Source organism: Sander lucioperca, chromosome 22, assembly GCF_008315115.2.
Source record: "Sander lucioperca isolate FBNREF2018 chromosome 22, SLUC_FBN_1.2, whole genome shotgun sequence".
Classification (NCBI taxonomy): Eukaryota; Metazoa; Chordata; class Actinopteri; order Perciformes; family Percidae; genus Sander; species Sander lucioperca.
In genome coordinates, this window is record NC_050194.1 from 5927441 (window position 1) to 5949219 (window position 21779).

The 21779-nt window shown below is 42.4% G+C and overlaps 1 protein-coding gene and 1 long non-coding RNA gene across 2 annotated transcripts in view; both read right to left on the reverse strand.

The window, feature by feature from the left end:
* Positions 1–8: 8 nt before the first annotated feature.
* LOC116048772 lies at positions 9–687 on the reverse strand. The gene is made up of 2 exons (XR_004104737.2): positions 643–687; positions 9–182 (listed from the first exon to the last, which is right to left on the reverse strand). It is a non-coding gene; the product is annotated as an uncharacterized LOC116048772 (long non-coding RNA).
* A 2799-nt stretch (positions 688–3486) lies between these two features.
* cpped1 (calcineurin-like phosphoesterase domain containing 1) overlaps positions 3487–21779 on the reverse strand; it is a 51883-nt gene continuing 33590 nt past the window's right edge. Inside the window, exon 6 of the mRNA XM_031297997.2 lies at positions 3487–3894. Within this exon, the coding sequence (XP_031153857.1) occupies positions 3668–3894 (227 nt within the window). The 3' untranslated portion in view covers positions 3487–3667. The remainder of the gene's footprint in view (positions 3895–21779) is intronic.

Here is a 21779-nt window from a genome sequence, read left to right on the forward strand (position 1 = left end):
GTGCCATACTGTAGTAATTTATCTGTATTGGAATGATGGGTTTGGGCACAAATAAATTCTGCTTCCCAACAAAGAATCAGACCTTTAGACATTAAGGATTCAAACAAGTTAAAGATTTTCACAAAGTAAAACCCCATTTTTTTCTGCAATCACCTTTCAATGCATTTACATTCTGTAATTACCTAGCCTGGGAAAACCCTGACAAACTTCCGGCAAATTTGAAATTTGCTCTGCAAGTCAGTCTGGCCAAGAGCCCATTCAAGCCCATTTCCAATTTTTCCAGATCGAGGCACCAATCGCAACCGTTGAGGCGGGCTTTACACCAATCGCAACCGTTGAGGTGGGCTTTACACCAATCGCAACCGTTGAGGTGGGCTTTACGCGATGACAATAGGACAGTGACGGCGAGCAGCTTTTTGTTTACGTTCAACATGGCGGCCACCGAAGTGCAGCAACCCGTTGATGCCACTGTCGCTGCTACGTCACCCTGATCGTTGGTCTGATTGGTCCAATGCGCCCAGAGACATTTGAGCGGTGTCCGTTGGTGACGCCCCTTTGGAAATGGGCTGTGAATGAACCTTGCCCAGACCCACTCTCAGTTACAACTGAGAATGGTCTGGTGTCAACCAGGCTAGTAATTACCTCTTTATAGAATAGTTTATCCTGGTTAGTGGCGGGGTCTGCTAGTCTGGCTATCACCAGACCAATCCCAATATTTTAAGATTGAACATTAGTCTGGGGAGTCTGCTCTGTATTTTCTACTGCACAAGAGGCGTGATCAACGGGCATAGTTCAAATGATTCTGTATGCAAAATTGGATAGTCCTTCAACCAATCAGACCAACGATATCCGGGTGACGTAGCAGCGACAGCGGCATCAACGGGTTGCTGCCGTGGAGTGCTGCGCTTCGGTGGCCGGCTTGTTGAATGTAAACAAAAAGCTGCTTGGTCGCTTCTCTATCGTCATCGTGTTTAACCTGCCAATAGCGCGCCAGGTGGATAAGCCAGTTTGTGATTGGTTCCCGCAAATTTCTAACAGAAGCAGGATAGATAAACGTACAGGTTTCCAGCCTGAGCTGCAGGGCGAAATCAAATAGCCGGCAGATCGGGCTGGGTTTACCCAGTCTAGGGGTCCGCCATTCCTGCGCTGAATTTAAATACCTTTCACACGCACAGGGGATTCACATGAAATCAAGTATGTTATTCAGCCTTACTGTTTTATCTGATTGATATCAGAGCTGTATTAAGTTACGGTTACAGCTAATGCTAACTGGACATTTCCTTCACCTGCTGCTTCATTTAAAAGTGTGTAACAGGCAAAACCTGTGTGGCTTTTATTGTGAAGCAGTCACAGGAAAGACCATGTATTTTCTTTTATACAGTAGATCAGTTTTAAATATTGCCACAGGTGTCACCCGTGAAATGTTTCTTTATCAACCAGGACTGAATTCTTAAAGATTATAATTTATTTTTGTTATAATTGATATGGATTAACAATAATCTTTTAAGCCAACATATATTAAAAGACTATCTAAAACAGTATGCTGGCTGGACGGTAAAAAACAGCTTCTCAGTTTCTTTTACCTGTAAGGGCAGTGTAAGGGTCGATAAACAGACAGCTCAAAGTCTGATCAGGTCAGCAGTCAACTCCACATCTTAAACATTGTACCACATTAAACATAAACAAACATAAAAATATGATGATAAGAATAGCTTGCATAGGATAGCCCACAAGGTATTAGACTACGGCATAGTTTAGTTTAGGATCATTAAAGAAAAATTCCACCCTTTCAAGCAACACTAGAGAACTTTTCCCTCTTCGGTCCCCCTACAGGTTGGAAGCGGAATTGTCCATTACATTACATTGTCCAGTTCATTCGAACTACCGATCTGCTACCCGATCTGGCAAACGTGCGTAACAGTGCTCGAATTACGTGGGAGCCAGAGGGAGCCAAGCTCCCATAGAGTGAGGACTGGCTCCCATGAAAGCAATAAAGTCAAAAATCTGAGGGGGTCTCTCATATCTGAAGGTGTCAAGTGTAATTTAATCTTAAACAACGCTCATTATCAAATCCCTGTGCTGTCTCATACCATTAAATACGTTAAATTAAAATATAAAATATAGGCTACTACGGGACGTAGACCTGAGCCTACCCTACGCTCATGAATGCAGCATGACTGCACTTCACCACCACACCACTAGGCTATGTGAGCAAACCCCATACGATCGATTGGACAGCACTCGCAAGTCCGAAGAAGTCACCTTGCTTTTGAGGTAAATACCACCAATACATCTTCAATAAATAAATCTGTAGCTATCCTCTGCCATTCAGAGCTCCGGAAAAGTTCCCAGATATTTTGAAACACCTGTCAGCAATACAATGCAATCTCTGATGGCGGATTCAGTGAATAGGCTTCCCGACAACATCTCAGTGCAAATTCCAAAATTGTTCGTCTATTTATTTCCACGGTTCAACACATGAGATGACTGAACACCCAGGTGTTGTTATCACTACGTGTACATTATAAAACTAGAACATAGTTTGGCTGTGCAATGGCTTTATTAATTTCTGCCAGTTAGTGCATTTTTCCTGTGTATAAGTTAAAGACTACATGCATTATTGTGTTTGACACTGAGGATATCTGAGACGGTGGTCTGGTTCAAATGAGTATGACTATTACAATCAATAATATGTTGAAATTAATTCAAATGAATCCATTTCTGTAAAAAAAAAATCTCTCTGTCTGTTGTGTGCGTGTGTCAAGTTATAGCATAGGCCTACCGTGCGCATATACTGCGCAAAAGTGCCACTCGCGCCTAGGCTATTTAATTGTATAGCCTTGTTAGGCTATGTGCGGGGTGTGCCAACTTTTTTTTATGAGATAGAGAGACCCCCTTAAAGACAAAAAGATAATTTGAGCACTGTTGCGTAATGTAATGTAATGGACAATTCCGCTTCCAACCTGTAGGGGGACCGAAGCAGGAAAAGTTACCTAGTGTTGCTTTAATACTCTCACACTGTTAGATAACATTAACCTGCTGCATTCAGTGCAGTCCAGTAGTCATTTTGGGATGAAGCTGAAATGTATCTATGTACTGTATGTTTACCTCGTCCGTCACTTTGTCTTAACCTTAGTGATTTCCTACAACTCCCATGATGCAGAAATAATAACATCCATTCTGCCAAGAGACGCTCCAAGGAAAACATTCAGTAGAGAGAGAAACTAAACACAATTTAACGTAATTATGAGATTCCGTACGCTTTATTATTTGGCTTGTAGTTGCATTTTTGTTGGTTTGAACTCACTGCTATTTTCGTATTTTCTAATCCAACATGCCTCAATATAAATGATAATTTTTTCCACTTTATTGAATATGCAGACTTTTGGTGATTGGTCACCTTTGAGACTTGTTCGCTGGAAGATCGTAAGCCTAAGCATGAAGTTTTAGCTTATTACATTGGAGAAAATGATGTACTAGGAACACACAGTATGAATGAATTTAATATCTCACATTCTTATGTGCTGACGTGTTGACCAACGCGCCAGTCTCCAAAAACCTTCTTGAGTGCCTCTAAGAACAGGGGCTCAAAATGCTATAAAACAAAAAACAATTCACTGAAAACCCAAATTGTTGTAGTTTTTTCAGATTTTCCCTCCTTTGGCCTTCAGACCTGCAGCAGCTTCCTGAGGTCCTCGTCCATGCCGTGCACGCTCAGCTGCTCCAGACTGTGGTAGCGGTGGACGATGTCGTCGGCGGTCACTACGACCACCCTGAGGCCGTGGGTGTCCTCGCCGAGCTGACACCCGATGGCCGAGCTCACGACCATGTCCAGGCCGTCGTGGCAACCGCCGGCGTTTCGATGATAATGGCCGGAGAACACCGCTTTCACCCCTGTGGCGATGAGAGAGGTGTCAGAGTGCTGAATTTCATTCATGAAGAAACTACAAAGAAGTCCAAGCATTGGATGGGGGGGAACACAAAAAGCTTAAATTAGTTTTTTTAGTGGCCTGATTTAGTTTGTGTCTGCTGACGTGAACGATCCAAACTGGGATGTTACTATGAATATGCATGATGCTCTTTAGAGTGCAGTGTAATTCACACCACGTCTGACCCCTCTGTCCCTCATGCATCCCAGATAAACATACGGTTACAAACACCTCGCAGCATAAAATTACCAAAATATGTCTACAAGGTCCTGACAGGGTTAGTGATCATTAATCAATGTTTGCTCCACCGGGAGATTTATGGCTTTAAATAACTCACTTTACAGCTCCCCATGTGTTTGAAACAAGAACCTTCTGCTCATCATCATGGTTTCTGATAGATAAATGTACCTTCTATGTTACGCAGTAGCTCGGCATTAGCATAATATCATTATTAGTCGCATCTGATCAGCATAATGCGACAGCAGTGCACTGTTAAAGTGTAATGTAGAATAATTTATTCCTATCTCTTTCCATCGACCAGAACTGGCTGAACAAAATGTTTTATGGCAAGAAAATGTTAAATGGATTGCACTTATATAGCGCCTTTCTACTTTACCGGACAAAGTGCTTTGCAATTTGCCTCTCAATTATCCGTTCACACACACATTCATACATACACAGATGGCGGCGGAGCTGCCATGCAAGGTGCTGGCCTGCCCATCGGAAGCAACTTGGGGTTCAGTGTCTTGCTCAAGGAGACAAACAGGGAAACAGGAAAGGAGAGAGATGCAGAGGGAGGAAGAAGGAGGGAAGAAATGAAGGAAAAAGAAAGGGCAGGAAAAAAGACAGAAAGGAGAGAGATAAGAGGAAGGAAGGAATGAGGGAGGAAAGAAAAGAGCAAAAGGAAGGATGTTTGGTAGAGAGGAGACAACCAAACTAATAACAAAGAGAGAGAAGTACATACTCAGGAGCTTTCCACTTGTAGCATATTTTGAAAACCTGGAGAGTGTACATTTAAGGGAGCCACCATTTCCAATTTATTTTCAATTACACACAACATCATTAACAGAATGGTGGGGGTATGGCTCGGCCTGCGGCAGTGATGCTGTGTCACTACAGGGGAAATGACTGCACACTTAAAATGGCATGCCAAAACAAGCCTCACTTTGAATGAGGGGCGCAAAATTGTTCGATGTGAAGGTAGTACTTGTCTGAGGGTGTCTTTATTTTTTTTGGAGAACCAATTTGACTTTCTGGTAAGTTGTTATCATTTCTGGCCAATTTTCACTTGAACAAGGGGTAAACATAATGTTTGGATTTGGTTTAGAGAAAACGATTTGGCCAGGGGTTTTATGTTTTAAGATTAGAATAGATGAATGTTAAAAGGACAAGATAAATATAAGTTATTACCTTTGAAAGTTCATCGTAAGTATAGTGATACAATACATGTGTGTATTCTACCTATGCGTGTGCTTGCAGGATCAACTGTGCATGCATGTGTAGGTGAGGGAATTGGATTTTAAAATAAGTCTACTGCAGGCTTTCGGCAGAGAAAATGAGCTGCTCTATTTTTTAACTGCAAGTGATTCCATGGAGGGAAGTCTGGCTGCTCGCTGCCTCGTCTCCAGAGAGACACCCAGCCAAAAAAAAAAATTATGAAAACTGGCAACAAAAGAGGATGAATTGCAGCCTGCACACGAGAAAGACATCGGTCTGTCCCAGAAATCAGCACAAAAAAAGATGAGGAAGATCCCTCCACAAAAACTCCTATGCATCCGCTGTTGATACTACTTCGATGTCAGCAGCGTGAAATTGCCCTGAATCATCAAGTCCGCCACTCTGCATAATCAAACAGCACTAGAATACAAATGTGACCTAAATTTATATTAATATTCAGAGCTATGTGAGGACAGCGGTTGCGCATGCAGGACTATTAAATAATAAATCTGCCCAAGATGGAAATTGATTAGGCGTGTATGTGTGTATGCCTGGGATAAATGCATTTAAAATCAAAACCTGCGGCAGCACTGTGTAAAGCCCACCCTCATGGGTGGGTCTGCAGCTATATCATCACGGCAGTGTTGTAGTCGAGTCACCAACTTTCATGTCCGAGTCAAGTCTCGTGTCCCCAGTGGTCGAGTCCGAGTCCATGTCCGAGTCACTAAAGAAGAGTCAGACTCGAGTCCGGGACGAGTCACCATTACCTGAGTTTGAGTGCGAGTCGAGTCACGATTCCCCAGTGTTCTAGTCCGAGTCACTAAAGAAGAGTCAGAGTCGAGACAGAGGCGAGTCACCATAACCTGAGTTCGAGTCAAGTCTCAAAGTCACCAGTCTTCGAATCCGAGTCACTAAAGAAGGGTCAGAGTCGTGTCCGAGGCGAGTCACCATTACCTGAGTTCGAGTGCAAGTCGAGTCACGATTCCCCAGTGTTCTAGTCCGAGTCACTAAAGAAGAGTCAGAGTCGAGACCGACGGGAGTCACCATAACCTGAGTTCGAGTTGAGTCTCAAAGTCACCAGTGTTCGAATTTGATTCACTAAAGAAGAGTCAGAGTGGTGTCCGAGGCGAGTCACCATTACCTGAGTTTGAGTCGAGTCTCAAAGTCTCCGGTGTTCGAGTCCGAGTCACTAAAGAAGAGTCTGAGTCCAAGTCGAGTCACCATTACCAGCGTTCAAGTCCAAGTCCGAGTCCCGAGTTTGAGACATCAAGGTTGAGTCTGAGTTGAATTCCAACACTGCCTCAATTGCTCCACTCTGGCACCTTCAAAGAGCTGATATACAGATAAAAGAGGGTCTACATTACTGACGGTCCCAGTCTTCTCCTCAATTAGTGCGTTCACAAATGGAACATTTCGCGGTGCTCTTTCCAGCAGTGGATGTAAAATCTGTGAAGGCGAACTTCACGAGCCGGGGTGCATCCCTTTCCATCTTCCCAACGTGAACATGTAGTGGGGGGCACATGCATCATGAACTACAGTCGCAGGTAGAGGACACACGCACTGCCCCCGCATCAAACAGTTACAGATTAAATATATACACAATATCTTATATCACATTTTTATGCCCTATTTCACATAAAAGTAGTCAGAAACCAACCAACTTCCGAGTCCTATTTCATGAATGCTCAAGTAGGGCTGTGGAATTAATCAAAATTTTAATCATGATTACGATTTCGGTTCCTATTGATCACAAAAACAAATGAATCGGAAAAAAAACTATTATTTTGCACATTACGTTTTGCAAGTAACAAAAAACAAAAGTTCAAACGGGAAAAGTATTAAGGGAAATGTCACAGTTCAAGGTGTTTTCACTGTTGATTTGTTTAACTGTTTTACTGTTTTCTAAGTTCAATAAATGCAACATCTTTCCAAAAGACAATGACTAATCGTGTTAAATAATTGTGATTTCAATACTGACCAAAATAATCCTGATTATAATTTTTTCCATAATCGAGCAGCTCTATGCTCAAGTCTGATTTCATAAATCCTCGAGTCCAAGTCCGAGTTCAAGTCATCAGTGCGTGAGTCCAGGTTGAGTCACGAGTCCAGAGAATAGCGCCACGCACAGGACTCGAGTACTCCATCACTGCATCATGGATACGTTTCATGAGTCTGTTTGTGTGGCCAGGAATAATAGGCTTTCATATAACCCTGACCCTGCTCTAGGTGACTGAATAACTGGCCTGGCCCAACACTGTCTAGTCACAAATGTTTGTCCTAGATGTTATTTCTAGATGCGGGCCACAAATGGCCTCTAGGCCAAAGCATGTTCTCATTATTCTGTATGACTATGTGTGTGTGTGTTCTGTGTCCTATTCCCTCTATACTAACAGATAACTAAGTGTTTTTGTCTTTCTTACGAGAAAACACGCAGCTCATCTACAACTGTTCAAACCCTGCGAATAAATAAGCAGCAACAAAAGTCTGAACCAGGGAAAATGTTTGACGGGATCACCTGATGAGTGGAAATGTTGGATTTGTTACAGCATCCAAATGAGGTCTGTGACTTCCTCGTCACCTCGGATGGTGGGAGGAAGACGCCAAGACAGCAATAGTAAAGAAGCAATAGGCAGGAATTAATCCTGATGAATAAACCGGCAGGATAAAAAAAAGGAAAATCTTTTTGAAGTTGAAATGTGTTTTCTGAACCTCCTCTAAAACTCCCAAAGATGCCGCGATTAATCATGCCACCGAATAAAGTGTGTGGGAGTGCGCAAGTGTGCACATGTATACATGTGCCTGTGCGTCTGAGTTCTGCCGCCTCTCTCTCTCTCTCTCTCTGATGATCCACATCCCACACACACACGCACACACACCGCATGACACCACCACGCAGCAGCAGTGAGCTTCCCCCATATGTGTGTGACATGTTTGTGATGCATTCATGTAGCTGTAAGTTTGTTGGTTAACAGCCTGTGTCCACATAGGTTTTTTTTTTTTTTTCCTGAGTGTCAGCGTCTTTTTTTAGTTGTTCCCAATGAGAAGTGAGCGTATGCGGATGCATGAAGTCGCATAGAGACAACAAGTGCTGCACCCAGCTAGGGCTGCAACTAACGATTACTTCGTCATTGTCGATCAATCTGTAGATTATTTTCTCGATAAATCAATTAGTTGTTTGGTCTATAAAATGTCAGAAATGGTGAAAAATGTCCATCAGTGTTTTCTAAAGTCCAATATGACGTCCTCAAATGTCTTGTTTTGTCCACAACTCAAAGATATTCAGTTTACTGTCATAGAGGAGTTAAGAAACTAGAAAATATTCACATTTAAGAAGCTGGAATCAGAGAATTTTTTACTTTTAAACTAATTAATCGATTATGCCTACGCTTCTCTCTGATGCTCCAAAAACGGACGTTAGAGGGAACTGAAACATCGCCGCACGGGACGCTAGTCAACACTACACTTAGCAGCAGCTAACGTTAGCCTACTGTTAGCTAGCAGCTGGAGTAAACACGGTTAAAATGCTGACAGCTAAACAGTGTAAAGTGTGACTGTATTTCACTGGAGAGGATTTTAACACCAGACTGTAGCTGCCGTTGTCTGAAAAACAGCCTCGCATCGCCAGCCTCGTGGTGCATTCAAAGTTATTGTTTTTGCCATTTTGTGCTCCTTTTTTTTATTTCAACTTTTTATTGTTTTATATTTTTGAACATACAGAACAGACAAATACAATTGAACAAGGTGCTCGTTTTTTAAATATATATATATATATATATATATATATGTGTGTATATATATATATATATATATATATACACATATATATATATATATATATATATATATATATATGTATATATATATATATATATATATATATATATACATATATATATATATATATATATATATATATATGTATATATATATATATACATATACACTCACCTTGAAGATTATTAGGAACACCCTACTAATAGCATGTTTGACCCCATTTCGCCTTCAGAACTGTCTTAATTCTTCGTGGCATTGATTCAACAAGGTGCTGGAAGCATTCTTTAGAAATGTTGGCCCATATTGATAGGATAGCATCTTGCAGTTGATGGAGACTTGTGGGATGCACATACAGGGCACGAAGCTCCTGTTCCACCACATCCCAAAGATGTTCTATTGGGTTGATATCTGGTGACTGTGGGGGCCATTTTAGTACAGTGAACTCATTGTCATGTTCAAGAAACCAATTTCAAATGATTTGAGCTTTGTGACATGGTGCATTATCCTGCTGGAAGTAGCCATCAGATGATGGGTACATGGTGGTCATAAAGGGATGGACATGGTCAGAAACAATGCTCAGGTAGGCTGTGGCATTTAAACGATGCCCAATTGGTACTAAGGGGCCAAGAAAACATTCTCCACACCATTACACCACCACCACCAGCCTGCCCAGTGGTAACAAGGCATGACGGATCCATGTTCTCATTCTGTTTACGCCAAATTCTGACTCTACCATCTGAATGTCTCAACAGAAATCGAGACTCATCAGACCAGGCAACATTTTTCCAGTCTTGAAAGGTCCAATTTTGGTGAGCTTGTGCAAATTGTAGCCTCATTTTCCTATTTTTAGTGGAGATGAGTGGTACCCGGTGGGGTCTTCTGCTGGTGTAGCCCATCTGCCTCAAGGTTGTGTGTGTTGTGGCTTCACAATTGCTTGGCTGCATACCTCAGTTGTAACGAGTGGTTATTTGAGTCAAAGTTGATCTTCTATCAGCTGGAATTAGTTGGCCCATTCTCCTCTGACCTCTAGCATCAACAAGGCGTTTTCGCCCACAGGACTGCCGCATACTGGAAGTTTTTCCTTTTTCAGACCATTCTTTGTAAACCCTAGAAATGGTTGTGCATGAAAATCCCAGTAACTGAGCAGATTGGAAAATACTCAAACCAGCCCGTCTGGCACCAACAACCATGCCGAGTCACTAAAGAAGAGTCAGAGTCGAGACCGACGGGAGTCACCATAACCTGAGTTCGAGTTGAGTCTCAAAGTCACCAGTGTTCGAATTTGATTCACTAAAGAAGAGTCAGAGTGGTGTCCGAGGCGAGTCACCATTACCTGAGTTTGAGTCGAGTCTCAAAGTCTCCGGTGTTCGAGTCCGAGTCACTAAAGAAGAGTCTGAGTCCAAGTCGAGTCACCATTACCAGCGTTCAAGTCCAAGTCCGAGTCCCGAGTTTGAGACATCAAGGTTGAGTCTGAGTTGAATTCCAACACTGCCTCAATTGCTCCACTCTGGCACCTTCAAAGAGCTGATATACAGATAAAAGAGGGTCTACATTACTGACGGTCCCAGTCTTCTCCTCAATTAGTGCGTTCACAAATGGAACATTTCGCGGTGCTCTTTCCAGCAGTGGATGTAAAATCTGTGAAGGCGAACTTCACGAGCCGGGGTGCATCCCTTTCCATCTTCCCAACGTGAACATGTAGTGGGGGGCACATGCATCATGAACTACAGTCGCAGGTAGAGGACACACGCACTGCCCCCGCATCAAACAGTTACAGATTAAATATATACACAATATCTTATATCACATTTTTATGCCCTATTTCACATAAAAGTAGTCAGAAACCAACCAACTTCCGAGTCCTATTTCATGAATGCTCAAGTAGGGCTGTGGAATTAATCAAAATTTTAATCATGATTACGATTTCGGTTCCTATTGATCACAAAAACAAATGAATCGGAAAAAAAACTATTATTTTGCACATTACGTTTTGCAAGTAACAAAAAACAAAAGTTCAAACGGGAAAAGTATTAAGGGAAATGTCACAGTTCAAGGTGTTTTCACTGTTGATTTGTTTAACTGTTTTACTGTTTTCTAAGTTCAATAAATGCAACATCTTTCCAAAAGACAATGACTAATCGTGTTAAATAATTGTGATTTCAATACTGACCAAAATAATCCTGATTATAATTTTTTCCATAATCGAGCAGCTCTATGCTCAAGTCTGATTTCATAAATCCTCGAGTCCAAGTCCGAGTTCAAGTCATCAGTGCGTGAGTCCAGGTTGAGTCACGAGTCCAGAGAATAGCGCCACGCACAGGACTCGAGTACTCCATCACTGCATCATGGATACGTTTCATGAGTCTGTTTGTGTGGCCAGGAATAATAGGCTTTCATATAACCCTGACCCTGCTCTAGGTGACTGAATAACTGGCCTGGCCCAACACTGTCTAGTCACAAATGTATTATTATATATTATATATTGATAGGATAGCATCTTGCAGTTGATGGAGACTTGTGGGATGCACATACAGGGCACGAAGCTCCTGTTCCACCACATCCCAAAGATGTTCTATTGGGTTGATATCTGGTGACTGTGGGGGCCATTTTAGTACAGTGAACTCATTGTCATGTTCAAGAAACCAATTTCAAATGATTTGAGCTTTGTGACATGGTGCATTATCCTGCTGGAAGTAGCCATCAGATGATGGGTACATGGTGGTCATAAAGGGATGGACATGGTCAGAAACAATGCTCAGGTAGGCTGTGGCATTTAAACGATGCCCAATTGGTACTAAGGGGCCAAGAAAACATTCTCCACACCATTACACCACCACCACCAGCCTGCCCAGTGGTAACAAGGCATGACGGATCCATGTTCTCATTCTGTTTACGCCAAATTCTGACTCTACCATCTGAATGTCTCAACAGAAATCGAGACTCATCAGACCAGGCAACATTTTTCCAGTCTTGAAAGGTCCAATTTTGGTGAGCTTGTGCAAATTGTAGCCTCATTTTCCTATTTTTAGTGGAGATGAGTGGTACCCGGTGGGGTCTTCTGCTGGTGTAGCCCATCTGCCTCAAGGTTGTGTGTGTTGTGGCTTCACAATTGCTTGGCTGCATACCTCAGTTGTAACGAGTGGTTATTTGAGTCAAAGTTGATCTTCTATCAGCTGGAATTAGTTGGCCCATTCTCCTCTGACCTCTAGCATCAACAAGGCGTTTTCGCCCACAGGACTGCCGCATACTGGAAGTTTTTCCTTTTTCAGACCATTCTTTGTAAACCCTAGAAATGGTTGTGCATGAAAATCCCAGTAACTGAGCAGATTGGAAAATACTCAAACCAGCCCGTCTGGCACCAACAACCATGCCGAGTCACTAAAGAAGAGTCAGAGTCGAGACCGACGGGAGTCACCATAACCTGAGTTCGAGTTGAGTCTCAAAGTCACCAGTGTTCGAATTTGATTCACTAAAGAAGAGTCAGAGTGGTGTCCGAGGCGAGTCACCATTACCTGAGTTTGAGTCGAGTCTCAAGTCTCCGGTGTTCGAGTCCGAGTCACTAAAGAAGAGTCTGAGTCCAAGTCGAGTCACCATTACCAGCGTTCAAGTCCAAGTCCGAGTCCCGAGTTTGAGACATCAAGGTTGAGTCTGAGTTGAATTCCAACACTGCCTCAATTGCTCCACTCTGGCACCTTCAAAGAGCTGATATACAGATAAAAGAGGGTCTACATTACTGACGGTCCCAGTCTTCTCCTCAATTAGTGCGTTCACAAATGGAACATTTCGCGGTGCTCTTTCCAGCAGTGGATGTAAAATCTGTGAAGGCGAACTTCACGAGCCGGGGTGCATCCCTTTCCATCTTCCCAACGTGAACATGTAGTGGGGGGCACATGCATCATGAACTACAGTCGCAGGTAGAGGACACACGCACTGCCCCCGCATCAAACAGTTACAGATTAAATATATACACAATATCTTATATCACATTTTTATGCCCTATTTCACATAAAAGTAGTCAGAAACCAACCAACTTCCGAGTCCTATTTCATGAATGCTCAAGTAGGGCTGTGGAATTAATCAAAATTTTAATCATGATTACGATTTCGGTTCCTATTGATCACAAAAACAAATGAATCGGAAAAAAAACTATTATTTTGCACATTACGTTTTGCAAGTAACAAAAAACAAAAGTTCAAACGGGAAAAGTATTAAGGGAAATGTCACAGTTCAAGGTGTTTTCACTGTTGATTTGTTTAACTGTTTTACTGTTTTCTAAGTTCAATAAATGCAACATCTTTCCAAAAGACAATGACTAATCGTGTTAAATAATTGTGATTTCAATACTGACCAAAATAATCCTGATTATAATTTTTTCCATAATCGAGCAGCTCTATGCTCAAGTCTGATTTCATAAATCCTCGAGTCCAAGTCCGAGTTCAAGTCATCAGTGCGTGAGTCCAGGTTGAGTCACGAGTCCAGAGAATAGCGCCACGCACAGGACTCGAGTACTCCATCACTGCATCATGGATACGTTTCATGAGTCTGTTTGTGTGGCCAGGAATAATAGGCTTTCATATAACCCTGACCCTGCTCTAGGTGACTGAATAACTGGCCTGGCCCAACACTGTCTAGTCACAAATGTATTATTATATATTATATATTGATAGGATAGCATCTTGCAGTTGATGGAGACTTGTGGGATGCACATACAGGGCACGAAGCTCCTGTTCCACCACATCCCAAAGATGTTCTATTGGGTTGATATCTGGTGACTGTGGGGGCCATTTTAGTACAGTGAACTCATTGTCATGTTCAAGAAACCAATTTCAAATGATTTGAGCTTTGTGACATGGTGCATTATCCTGCTGGAAGTAGCCATCAGATGATGGGTACATGGTGGTCATAAAGGGATGGACATGGTCAGAAACAATGCTCAGGTAGGCTGTGGCATTTAAACGATGCCCAATTGGTACTAAGGGGCCAAGAAAACATTCTCCACACCATTACACCACCACCACCAGCCTGCCCAGTGGTAACAAGGCATGACGGATCCATGTTCTCATTCTGTTTACGCCAAATTCTGACTCTACCATCTGAATGTCTCAACAGAAATCGAGACTCATCAGACCAGGCAACATTTTTCCAGTCTTGAAAGGTCCAATTTTGGTGAGCTTGTGCAAATTGTAGCCTCATTTTCCTATTTTTAGTGGAGATGAGTGGTACCCGGTGGGGTCTTCTGCTGGTGTAGCCCATCTGCCTCAAGGTTGTGTGTGTTGTGGCTTCACAATTGCTTGGCTGCATACCTCAGTTGTAACGAGTGGTTATTTGAGTCAAAGTTGATCTTCTATCAGCTGGAATTAGTTGGCCCATTCTCCTCTGACCTCTAGCATCAACAAGGCGTTTTCGCCCACAGGACTGCCGCATACTGGAAGTTTTTCCTTTTTCAGACCATTCTTTGTAAACCCTAGAAATGGTTGTGCATGAAAATCCCAGTAACTGAGCAGATTGGAAAATACTCAAACCAGCCCGTCTGGCACCAACAACCATGCCACGCTCAAAGTTGCTTAGATCACCTTTCTTTCCCATTCTGACATTCAGTTTGGAGTTCAGGAGATTGTCTAGACCTGGACAACACCCCTAAATGCATTGAAGCAGCTTCCAAGTGATTGGTTGATTAGATAATTGCATCTTCAAGGTGAGTGTATATATATATATATATATATATATATATATATATATATATATAAAAATCTTTCGGTTCAGGCACCGTTTTAAAAGTATCGTATCATGTTGATAAGAGCATTAAAATGAGAAAAAATTATGGGAAAAAAAGAAATCAAGGGACATTTAGAATAGAGAAAAATGTGCGATTAATTGCGAGTTAACTATGACATTAATGCGATTAAATATTTTAATCGTTTGACAGCACTAATTTCAATGTAAATGAACTTTTATTGTTAACTACTCAAGGCGCTTTTACATCATACAGGAACCATTCACACATACACTGTGGCCGAGGCTGCCATACAAGGTGCCACCTGCTTATCAGACAAACATTCACACATACTCACACACCGATGGCGCAGCATCGGGAGAAATTCGGGGTTCAGTGTCTTGCCCAAGGACACTTCTACATGGGACTGCAGGGCCAGGGATTGAACCACCAACCTTCTGATTGGCAGGTGACCGCTCTACCACCTAAGCCACAGCCGCCCCCCACAATAGAAATGAATAACAACCTATATAAGTCTTCTTAAACATTAAGTATTTACTACAACAATAAGTATACAATAGTAGTAATAGTAATAGTAACACTGGTATTATAAAATGTCTCTCAGCCAACCATGATTGCCTTTTTTTCTCAATACTACCTTTCAAGTACAAGAATAACAGATTCACCTCTTAGTTTTCTCCTCCGAGGCATAAAGGCTCTTGAAGAGTTGCGCTTGGCTAACCTGTCTAATGTCTATCAGGCCGAATGGAATCTCTGTTAGGTTGTCACGACACACTACAGGCTTTATTACCTTTATCTACGGTCTATAGTATAGCTGACAACTGAGGTGGACTGAACCAATAGACAATTCTAATTGGAATCGCCTCCCTCTGCTGGCTTGCTCCACTGGCTCTTACGGAGCAAAACCTATTTCATAGAAACAATTTAGCAAAGGCCTAGAGATAACACCCTGACCTGAATTCATTAGAGCACTTCCTTTTCAGAGTGCCGTCTTTACACAGCCTTAAGAAGACAAACCACTCCATCGGGGCTCTTGTCTGCTGAAAAAAAAAACACTTGAGAGAAGAGATGGCCTGTCTGTGAAAGAAAAGCATTTTCAATCTCCAAAAGATTTCTATATGAATAAAAGATAAACAATTGAAGAAGAAAAAACCAGAACAAAGAAGTTGAAAAAGTCGGCCCCTTTGCAATGCAGTCAGAAGATGAAGCTGACCTCTGAAATGGTCTGACAGAAAATGAATGTGGAATAAGCAATAAGCTATTTTAAAGTGAGGGGTAGAGGCTGTGATTGCCTGTATGGAACGGAAAAAATGAACAAATTAAGAAGCAAAAAAATGTGCAATTTACCCTAGCAATGTATCAAAGACTTGCCGTGGCATGTAACTACTGATTGGCAGTGAGCCCTTCTAGACCAACACAGTGATGAGGGTTAAACCTTCCTGACTTGGGTTGCACGCAGGTCAGACATTTTATCACCATTATCCAACCGTTCATCCAATCTGAGATAGGAAAAAAAGAACGCTTTGGCTTGTTTGTATTTCTTTAATCAAAACCGCCCTGGCCAGTGCTAAGCCCCGGATGCAGCAACGGTGCTCTTATATAAATAGATAGCGAAATGGGAGGGAAGCGCCAGATGTCAGGCTGTATCCCAGCACTGTACATCCGTTGATCCAGACTACCCATGGGGTAACCAATCCTGTGTAGGGGACCAAATTGCATTCAATGCATCCAATAGTTATAGAGACATTAGTCATATACAATATAGTCTGGATCAAAGTAGTGGACCAACTGGCCGACTGATATCGACATCCGAAAAAGCCAGATGACTAGCGTGACTAAAAAAGCACATAGTTTGAAGCTTTTTGAAATGTTTGAAGCCCACTTCATGATGGCAAAACGGAAGCTTCGTGCAAGATCTCAAGTTGGAAACTTAGCTTCATTGAGACTTGATAGCTGTTGTTGGCCAGCAAGTAGTTCCACTGAAGACACTGGGATTTGAAATGCTCTGAACCTCGGTAGCTGCTATTGAGTTAGCGGATAAAGTAATTTACTTTTTTGATCCAGGCTGTGCTTGCATTTTAACTGCAAGTTGTAGTGTTTCTAGTTCTTTAACCACTAGGTTAAAGAACTAGGGCTGTCAACAAATATTCTAAATACGAATATATATTTAACTCATTGTGTTGGGCCTGGGCTGCTGCTCCCTAAACGTTCAGCTCCCTGTCTGAATGAGCCCAGCCGGTCCTCCAGAGAGTTAACAGTGAGCATGCAGGCGTATTGGTGACGTTTCTATCATGCAGCTGGCGCAACCGGAAGAAAACAAATAACAAGTTTGAAGGAGAAGATGGCAATGAACATGTCTAACTGGAGAGATTCAGGAAACACTGTTGGTAAGGACCGACACCGAAATCGACAGACAAATTCAAGGAACGGCAAGACTTGGTTAGAGGACAAACCGGCTAGAGGTCTACAGTATTTATATGATGTTTTACATTATATAGGGCATTATTTTTATTAGGTTATTTTGTAATGCAGTATCTAGATCTTTTTAAATAAATGATTATGTTGAAATAAATAGTAGTTAAGTCTCCCGTTTTATTGGTTCGCCCTCTAATGGACACAATGCACAAAAATAGGCTAGATATTCAAATATATTCGAACCTGTGTGTTTTTTTTAGAAGGAATAATCAAATGTCATGTTTGGCCAATTTTGACAGCCCTAAAAAAAAAAAAGCGCCAGCAATCTGCAGGTACTCGTTCTTATGAAACACTACAGCAGCTGATTTCACAATGTGCCCACCTTTAACCAGAAAAATGCACCTCATAAGTGTGAACAGCTGCTGTAGTTCACTGCTGGAACCTGAGAGCCTGTGGGCTTACGTGCACTGCTGTGGACTACCACTGCCTCCGGGAAAATGATAGCTGGCACCCTTCTGGGAACATGGCCCTGATTTGACAATGACGAAATAACATCCACAACTCATTTCACGTCACTCCAATCAAAGTGGCACAGCTCGCTTTCTGTACATTGTTATCCACAGAGGCTTGCAGTACAACAATCGGCGGGGGTGACTGTTGTCAGTGCCATGGCTCTAGCCAATGAGCTACACCAAGAATAAAATCCTTGTCCTTTTTCTGACAATACCATACTAAACCCATTCAGCCATACAGAGAATAGAACAAATAACCATGCTAAGTGTGAGTGTCTTGCTTTACCCACTGAGCTATACGCAGATGAGAGGCACAGTATGTGTTCAAAGAGTGTTAAATAGCAGTATCGCATTCAGTGGAGGATTGTTAAGTCCAATTTCGCCATGCTTTGCTTCATTCTCTCCTTTCCTTGTTTTTGCCGAGTGGGTGCCCTTGCGAAAAAAACATGCACTCTCTGTGCCGGTAATTCCACATCTTGTCTCAGCGGAAATTCCATTTACCTGACAGCCTTGGAACAGTGCTGGTTCTTTTGTGCTTTTCTTTGATAAAGATTCCCATCTGGGGACTGGCCTTTGCTTTGACAGACAGAGGTGGGGAGGGGTGGGAAGGAGGGAGGGAGAAGCACGGTGGTGGGCTGGGGGTTGGAGCAGTCAGAAAATACCCAGAGTAAGCAACCAGAGTGATGAAAATATATTGAATGCTAACGGAGGAAAATTACCCAGAGTCAAATTGAATTCTGGTCAGAGTTGCAGAAAAATGCACAGAGAGGAGAGGGGAGTCCCTCCAATGTGCATCCAATGTGCCAATGTATTTTGTCTATAGTCTGATTTTCATATGCTGCAGCCATTTCAGCCATGTTCGCCTTAATTTCTGGATGTGTTTAAATATTCTGAAACACCTTTGCTATTCAAATGCTAACAGCGGTCGCTGATGTCGGCCGCAAAATAAAGGAATAAAGGAGAGTAAAGAAACGTCGGACCACGTCTAATCCTGTTTGATGTTTGTGTTCATTCCTCCAATTGGCCCTCCCCTTCTTTCTTTTCCCGCTCTGCATCATCTCCCTTTCATGTCTTGGTCACTGATTTTGCAGGCTACCAGATTGGATTTGATAATTGCGAGCTAAGATCCTATCTTGCCACTAAAACCTCTACCTATCAGTGATTCCCTCCAGGAGAAGCCATTTCCCTTCAGACCGTACCTCCTTTTTTCTCTCCATCTTACAAACTCTTAATGCAGTTCTGAACAAAGCTGTCATCTGCACATCTGTGAGAGCGGGGCTGCGTAGGAGTGAACATGCAACGTGTGCGCTCGTATTGAAGGGCGGTTGTCATTAAAGTGCAGGTCTGGGAAATAATTCATCATGAAATGGTGGCTGTTGATAATTTGCATGACAGAGGGATACAAAATGATGTAGCGTGGTGAGGCATCATGCAGCCCCGGCTCCCCATAAATCACTCTCAGCCATCAGTCACCACACAGCATCCGCTTCCTGTGTCCTCCAGTTACACACACACACACACACACACACACACACACACACACACACACACACACAGGAAGCTGGGAAATGAAAGTTGTCAGCAGGATGTCATCAATCCCTCTGAGAGCATGCATGCCTTTTGGCCATTTGGTACCCAACGTGGTACCTAATCATCCTAAATTCACCAAGCTATGATCCTTATGTTTTTCTAAGGCCGACAGGGGATTAGTAGTGAGGGGAATAGTAGAACTAAGTACCCAGGACCCCTACCTGGTAAGGTCCCTCAAAAAGCTTGAAGTTAAAAGTGTCTTTTTATCTGCAAATTTGACATTATTAGCATTATAAGCAGGGCTTCAAATTGACACCCGCCAACCATCCAAATGTGGGTAAAGCATGAAGCAAATAACACTGCGTCTGTTTGAATCGGCAGGCTGCAGAAATTATGCGACGAGTCAGTGTTGCCAGATTGGCCTGTTTTCTGCTAAAAACAATTGGGCGGTTTTGTGTGTGTTTGGCTTGGTAATCCTTCTCTGGCAACAACTGCTTGTTGTATTCCTCCTACATTTCCCATGAACACTATGTTGTGAGTGACGTGTCGTACAACCGTTGGCTACGCTGCCTGGCGTGTGTGTGGTATCGATTACGAGCTACGCTGAAACGGAGAAGACGAACGGCGCCAAACAAACCAGAGGAGCCGACATGAAGTAGTAAAGTTAGTTAGGAAAAAAAAACAAAAACAAAAATGTGGCCTGTGGAAAATTTGATTGGCTGGTAACTTTAAAAATCTACTAGCACGGCATTTTCATGTCACTTTGACAGTGTTATGGACACCGTGCTTTATTCCACAGTGTGTTACACAGCAGGCGTCGCAAAAGCAGCATCTTAGCAGAGCAGCAGCTTCAGTCCTCTGACAGCGTCTACAAAGGAGGAGGTGTTCAGGCACAGCGCTGAGCGTGGGTCACCCACGTTTTGGCAGTGTTCACAGCCCATGTAACATAATCACTGTAGATATTTGAGTAAAACACTTTGAGGCGCCGCTTAAACCGCAGCAGGGGAGGAAGTGTGAGGTGAGCGGAGGTGAGAAGTAGCTGGCGGGGACCTTTGAAAGGAGTCTGGGAACTTGTATAAACTTAATAAGAACTATATTTAAATAGACTGCAATATTCCAACATTAAAAAAGTTAGCCAGTGAAGGAGGTACTTGTACTTTACTTAAGTATTTCCATTTTCTGATCCTTCACACTTGGAATCCACTAATATAGAAATATTGTATACTTTTTACTCTTACATTAAAGTGACTGTGCAGATTAAGATTAAACCTCTGATGAGAGTGATAACATTATACATTTAACTACCCAACACACAGATATCAGAGTGTAGTTCAAATGTGCTCCCTTTAGAAAAGAAAACATGATAATATAACTCTGATTTCTGCTGCATAGTATGTCCATAAACAAAGGGATTGCAGTCATATACATATGTGATTACCCAAATCTCAACGACTTTTAACCTGCTGCGGAAGAGAAAAGCAAACAGCAGAAACAAGGCAGGACCTTCATCAACAGTGCAATCGATAAAACAGTAAATGAACAGGAAGTGTTGAGGATTGCTGGATGGATATCGACCATTCTAACAGTCCTGTGCGTTTCAAGCTTGAAGACATGATGGATCAGTACACTAAGGCCGTGTTCAGACAGAATGAAAAAAAAAACACGGCCTCCTCATTCATTTCAATGAGGCTGCTGCTTTGCAACCAACACAACGGACTGGCAAAAAAGCCGAACCTGGTTAAACTTTTGTCGCAACGAAATGCAAGTCATCCAGCAAGACACTACGTTGGCCAATAAAATACGTTCACGTACACTTTCATGGTCATTATTTTGTAAGGTTAGTTTTAATTTATCTGGTGATTGCTGCAATGAAGGACAATATGACTGCCACAGTCATGATCTTCTTGAATTGTAAAATCCATTCTCATAGTATTACAAACTTGTTCCAGTGTCTGATAAGCCTTCAAACTCCAAGAAACCATTACTTAAACTGGCCTTCCTGGATCGTATCATCTTACCGGTATCTGAAACAACACGCCCTAACTATCGCAGGCCCTCTTTTCGGTCTGAATACCCGGTAAGTCGTCCCCATCAACGAAAGAAGAAAGACAGAGTGAGACAAAGATAAAGACAGAATAAGAGAAAGCAAAAGCGTTATTCAGCCTCACCATTAAAACAATGGGGTTAAAGGCTTAACTGTGGCCTCTTATCAAATCCCCAGAGGGTGATACATGTGACTTCGCTTTTGAACAGAAAAGGACCCTTGCTGATAAAGACAACCAGCGGCAAGAGAGAGAGAAAGAGTGAGAGACAGAGGGGGAAAGACAGAGAGACTATGCAGAGCGGCACGTGGCTTATCTTCGCCTCTAATTAGCTACTGTATGTACAATTCTACAGCCGCTAGCAGTGTTGGGAATTCCAATGAATTTCTCAGCTGCAATTCTTGTT